The 6,636-nt window shown below is 38.0% G+C and overlaps 1 protein-coding gene across 1 annotated transcript in view; it reads left to right on the plus strand.

Moving 5' to 3' along the window:
- Kcnh5 (potassium voltage-gated channel subfamily H member 5) overlaps positions 1–2,147 on the plus strand; it is a 420,336-nt gene extending 418,189 nt beyond the window's left edge. The window contains exon 11 of the mRNA XM_004624802.1: positions 274–2,147. Coding sequence (XP_004624859.1) covers positions 274–1,221 — 948 coding nt within the window. The 3' untranslated portion in view covers positions 1,222–2,147. The remainder of the gene's footprint in view (positions 1–273) is intronic.
- The last annotated feature ends 4,489 nt before the right edge of the window (positions 2,148–6,636 follow it).

Below are 6,636 nucleotides of genomic sequence, written 5' to 3' on the forward strand. Positions count from 1 at the left end.
TATGTTTATTAATTATATAAATATAAGCACTTCTATCCACTTTCCTCAACCACAATCTCCCAGGGACACGTAAGGAAATAGAACTAAATAAGTAAGCAGCCAGTGTTCTTATGTTGGGTTTTAAGTATGCCGGGCCTGGCCTTTGGCTGTTTGTTTCCCTAAAGAAAGGACCCTTTTGTATATCCAAAGGTTTCCTCTGTAAAACAGTGCACATCCAGCACAGTATAAATTTACTTGATTTTGTAACCACTATCTGACTCTCCCATTCCACAGATCATCTTCAGAAAAATCAGTGATGTGAAGAAGGAGGAGGAGGAGCGCCTCAGGCAGAAGAACGAGGTGACGCTCAGCATCCCTGTGGACCACCCCGTCAGAAAGCTCTTCCAGAAGTTTAAGCAGCAGAAGGAACTTCGGAATCAGGGCTCGACGCAGTCTGACCCGGAAAGGAACCAGCTCCAGGTAGAGAGTCGCTCCTTACAGAATGGAGCGTCCATCACGGGCACCAGCGTAGTGACCGTGTCCCAGATCACTCCCATTCAGACTTCTTTAGCCTATGTGAAAACCAGTGAGTCCCTCAAGCAGAACAACCGCAATGCCGTGGAACTCAAGCCCAATGGCGGTGCTGACCAGAAATGTCTCAAAGTCAACAGCCCTATAAGAATGAAGAACGGAAATGGGAAGGGGTGGCTGCGGCTCAAGAACAACATGGGAGCCCACGAAGAGAAAAAGGAAGACTGGAATAACGTCACCAAAGCTGAGTCCATGGGGCTATTGTCTGAGGACCCCAAGGGCAGTGACTCAGAGAACAGTGTGACCAAAAACCCTCTAAGGAAAACAGATTCTTGTGACAGTGGAATTACAAAAAGTGACCTTCGTTTGGATAAGGCTGGCGAGGCCCGAAGCCCACTAGAGCACAGTCCCGTCCAGGCTGATGCCAAGCCCCCCTTTTGTCCCATCCCTGAGCAGGCCTTACAGACCACCCTGCAGGAAGTCAAACACGAGCTCAAGGAGGACATCCAGCTGCTCAGCTGCAGAATGACTGCCCTCGAAAAGCAGGTGGCAGAAATCTTAAAACTACTGTCAGAAAAAAGCGCACCCCAGGTCTCCTCTCCCAAATCCCAAATGCCACTTCAAGTACCTCCCCAGATACCATGCCAGGACATTTTTAGTGTCTCAAGGCCTGAGTCCCCTGAATCTGATAAAGATGAAATCCACTTTTAATATGTATACATATATATTTGTTAATATATTTAAAACAGTATATACATCTATATACATATGTGTGTATATACAGTATATACATATATATTTTCACTTGCTTTAAATATGATGAACACAATATGGATTTTGATATGTACATATTGCATGTCCAGCTGGATTCTGGCCTGCCAAAGAAGATGATTATTAAAAACATAGATACTGCTTGTATATTATGCAGTTGACTGCATGCACCCTTTACATTTATTTATAACCTCTATTGTATAATAAGAAAGAATGATTTTTTTGCTAACTAAGGCAATGTAATATTTGAAGAATCAGGGTCCAACCTGCCAATGATGCCATGAAAAATTTGATCTCAGGCTAAGTATCTCAAGCTATCATTTCTTTGCTCTTCTGTTAAGTTAAAATTAAAGATTAATGCCAAGGAAGAGTTCAACTTTTTAAACTGTTAGTACCATTTTCTGATCTCTTTCCATAGGATATTTTTCTGCAACTTAGTGTTAGGTTATTTTCCCCTACAGGCAATGTTCGCTCCATTTAAATGACTTTTGTTGCCTATGTCAGATAACAGTGTGGGATATTGAGAACTTACTGCTCTGGGTTTTGTGCATGAATTGCATTTTCACTCAAATATACCTCTCCTTTTTTGACATTATACTTAGATAGCAATCATTAGTTCTGAGCTAAGGAAATCCCAAATTCCCTGTCTTGGGTAATAGCTGCCATCTTCTCAGCTGTCATCAACACCATAAATATTGAACTCTTGTTATAGTGTATAGTATTATAGAAATACTGCACCACAGGGTATAAGGGCCTTTTGCCCACTCATGTTAGAGATGCCAGTTTTCCAAAGGTGATGAATGCTAAATGTGTGTCTTTCCAGAACTTGTTCAAGGGTGAATTGAAAGGCTGTTAGCAAAGAAACACATACAAAAATTATAAATTATATCAAAAGTTTTTAAATGTTATAATACAGAATTTTTAAGAAGAATGTAAACACATAGTCATTTTTGTAACATATCTGTCATTTAAAAAGAGTGCACAGGTGGGCATAGGGTTGTTGAGATGTGATTCACACTATTTGTAGAGATAACACAAGAAACATAACAAACCAGCCAACCAAGAAGTAGATGTTAAGTTGCTTGACTCAGATAATTACTTCTCAGTGATTTTATTCTGGTTACAATTTTCTAAAGCTTCTTTTGGCCAGAGTTCTACTGCTGAACTCCAACTGAGTGGGTACAATAGACTGCAGTGGCTCAGGGAGATCCACTTATGAAAGGGTCAGTCAAGACTGAGCTTCAGAGTCTTTTGTGTTACAATTGAAAGTGCCTATTATCAACTAAAAAAGAAGTTACAAAGAATTGTGTTGTCTATGGCTAGTCCCTTCAATCATGTGCATTCAAAGTGAAATATACATTCCTTTTTAAAGACAGGAGAATTTGACTAAAGTATATTTTATGGAGCTGTTCAGAGACACATTCTTTTCAACTGGTGCACCAATGACATTGCATATTGGAAGAGGGGGAGTCAGTGTTTGCATCAAGTTGAAAGTATATGCCAGTAATTTGTATATATTGGACCATCTGTACATATACATTAACATACAAAAGAAGGTTGCAAAATCAAGTGGTCTATTATACCCATTTTGTGCGGTTTTCTGTCTTTCAGTGTCTCCAACCAAACTCATCAGAATTGAAAGATGAGTTATCATAATCAGACTGGAGACAGATAAAAAGGTACTTTATTCTATTTTAGAATTTCTATTTGAACTTCTTCACATGCCTGGAAGATGGGCCTCCTAGGAATCTACCACGTAGTGTGCACTGTGGGTTCCACGTCTCTTTTCCTTGTGCAGAGAGCTTCTCTTACCGATAGTGGGGCTTTTCACGGGACCGTGTCTTCATGCTTCACTTCAGTATGTATCTACCATAGATATAAGGAATCAAAATAATTATGGTCTATGAAGTAATTACAGAAATTGGTCTTGAATTTGGAAAATTGTTTTTTTCATAGTGAGGAGGGCACCTTTTTCTTGATCTTTGTTGAATTTCAGGGCATTTTTCCTACTTGTTTAAATCATTTTTGGCTGAAGATTTTTAAAGGGGAATGAGTGGTAAAATATAATCTGAGCATAGAAATTGTTCAACTTGAACCATGTACTTCAAAAATAACCATGTAAAGCTATATGAGAATGGCTGTGAAACAGTATGCTGGCCTGAGGGTGTGGTTCACATCTTCGTGTAGGAGAGGTGCAAATATTCGCTATCTTCCGACTGGCCTCAGCATCCTACCTACCTAACTGACCTATAACATTGGCTGTGATGTGCTCTCTACCTAAACGTATGTTCATATATGTGGTAAGAAATGGGTTGGTTTTGAACTATGCTGGGTTGTCGATAAGCACGAAGGATCCCTTCTGTGTGTACAGTGTAGATATCACACTATTCTTTTGCAGACACCTCTGCTCTCTGTGTGCATGACACGGTCCTGAATCAGGCTGCTTTTCTCAGCAGGGACAACACACATTCAACCACCACTGTATATAGAGTAGTCTTTTAGGTTTCCAAATTTTACAGCTCTCAGTCGAGTTTACTCAGATTTGGGTGATGGGTAAACATCTGCTATAATACATGCAATCATGAGGCAGTTGTGTTCTGTGTTTCAACTCGTGCTTTGTGGAGGCCCTCTGGGAGCCTGAACGACTGCATGTTTTATTTCTACACTGTACAGATTATCTGGGTGAATCCAGAGTACAATTTTTACTATTATATTGCTGAACAATATACTAATAGGAATAAATGGATCTATGTATTTAAAATCCAAACATTTTACAAAGCAACATGCACATACTTTTCTATGCTACTAGTAGAATATAAGATCAAGTGCTACATCCTAGGCAGGTGGTTGTAACTTAAGAGCGAAAGTCAAACAGAAACGTGAGCTACGTAGAATAAAAGTGAGTCTTATCATTTCTATCAGCACGGCATTGCACGAAACATGATCTAGTAGATGGAAGAGCTTGTGATACAAGGCAAACAAATGCAAAGGGTAGATGACAATGCCAAGCTCCTCGTATCCCACACTAGCATGAATGGCCCAGTCACAGTGGTTGAATGCAGACTCACACTTCATTGCTAAAGTGGAAAGTTTCTATTATGCTAACTGACTCTGTGGCAGGTTGTCCTAGGGGGACAGAGGTGCACAGCTGTATGAAGATCAGAAAACCGATGATTTGACGATTTGGAATTTTAAGTTGCTGCTAGGACAAATATTTGCTCCTGTAGTGGCCAGCACCTTGCTGGGAATATTAGTTATGACAACTAAAATGGGATTTTGAAAATTAACACAGTTGAAGCCCAGATGTAAACCACATCTCTTAAATTAAGGAGATCTGTTCACACATGAGAGCCAATCTATCAGATGTTCTCTTTTGAATAATCACAGTGTTTTAGAAAGTGTTGTTTTAAACAATCTTCAGAGAAGTGACTGTTTTGAAGTATACAGTGGCAGATACTTGTGAAATTATTTGTCCTATTTTTAATGAATTCTTCTATCTTGTATCATTTTTATCTTTCACATTGTTTTCTCTGAGTGCTTTCCAAAATTTCATATAACTAAATTTGCCTAGAATGTATGTATCATATATGGATAATTCTAAATTATGAATAATTTTTAATTATGTGAATGTTGTGCTTTAATATTTGTTTATTAGAAATGAGTATTTTATTGTGGTTTTCATGAAATGCAGGTGAAGAAAGATTTTTTAAAAAGCATACATGAATAGTTAAGTTCTGTCTCAGATTCTGAATATACTTTTGTCACAATCGAGCAGGGTAATTTAGTGCAAATTAACTGTTTTTACAGTGCTTACTTTCCTCACCAGTAAATATTGAAATAAAGATCAAAACTGGTCCCTTCTTATATCAAGTTATTATTAGGTTATTGAAAAATGATTTTTCTTTTAGATGCAAAATACAGTAAGACAAATTTCCTTCCTTCCATCCTTCCTCCCTCCCTCCCTCCCTCCCTCCCTCCCTCCCTCCCTTCCTTCCTTCCTTCCTCTTTCCTAGTACATCAGCTTTGATGTACTCTTTATCTAAATATTCTAGGTTTTAAAGAAAAGTCTCTGGTCATAGGTTGTTGGCAAGAAGCCTAGGCTGCTATGTAATTATTAGTCAGTTGCATATGAGCATAAGACTCATTAATTATCTGGGAATTTAAAAATCCAAGCAAATAAACATGGAGAAAACTGAGAGCTTTTGAGAGTAGGAAGAACAGACAAAGGCACACCTTATGGCTTTTTCTACTCCACTTAATCATACCATTGAGGTGTTACTTTCAACTTTTGTTTTGTTTTTCTTATTTAGTACAGGGTCTACAGGGTCTACAGGTCTCACTACATAGATCAGCTTCATAGTGATTCTCCTGTTTTCAGCCTCCCAAGCGCTGGGATTACAAGTGTGCACCCCCACACCAAGTCTCTATTTTCAACTTTGTAAGTGTGCAAATTGTGTTTAACTTCTTATATCAATATAATTATGATATATGATCCACATAGATGTTCTTCCAACAACATCTTTAACTATGGGAGAATCTTTTTTTTTTGTTTGTAAAATAATTTTATTGAGAAACAAATAGCAATGAAGTGGTTTCAAAACTGATTAGTAGGACAGTTTCAATAATGAATACATTGCATATTGTTGTCTTCTTAGTAGTTAATCATATCATGCAGACATGATATCCTGCCCACAAGCACTATTAGAACAACTCTTTCTATTCATTGAATTACGTGATATCCTGCCCACAAACACTATTAAAACAATTCTTTCTATTCATCGAATTAAGAGAAAGTAGCTGTATATCTATCCTGTTTTGAATATACAGATACAAAATGGTCCTTCATTTGTATCGCCTTTTTTGTTTAGTTTTGTCAGAGAAGGGTATTCCATTGTCATTTAAATATTGTAGGCGTTTCAGGCTAAATCTTGAGAATCGTTTTTGATAAGCCAGCAGATTTGCACGTACTCTTTTGGCACCACTTTTGTTTATGACCCTTTAGGAAAAGAGCAAGAGCACAAAGAAACCAAAGGGAAAAATTGTGTACTAGAGAGGATATTTCCACTCAGATAGCTCATTGAGTTCTGCTAATCTTTTTTTTTTATCAAACTACAGTTGAAAATGTTTATTGCAAATTAAGGATTACGTATGTTGTGAAAGTGCACAGCTTTGCCCAAGTTGAAAAAGGATTACTTTTAAATGCCTTATAATTTTTGTGAAGTAGAATAAGGGGGCTTAAGGGGTCGGCACCTCATTGACCTTGACATTTACTATCCACTGTAATTCTTTCTATTTATTTGCTAAATGACTAGGAACGTATTGTTATCCAACCTGGAAGGCCGCTGGTGTTCCAGC

The sequence above is a fragment of the Octodon degus genome, unplaced genomic scaffold (assembly GCF_000260255.1).
Source record: "Octodon degus isolate 3935 unplaced genomic scaffold, OctDeg1.0 scaffold00007, whole genome shotgun sequence".
Lineage (NCBI taxonomy): Eukaryota > Metazoa > Chordata > Mammalia > Rodentia > Octodontidae > Octodon > Octodon degus.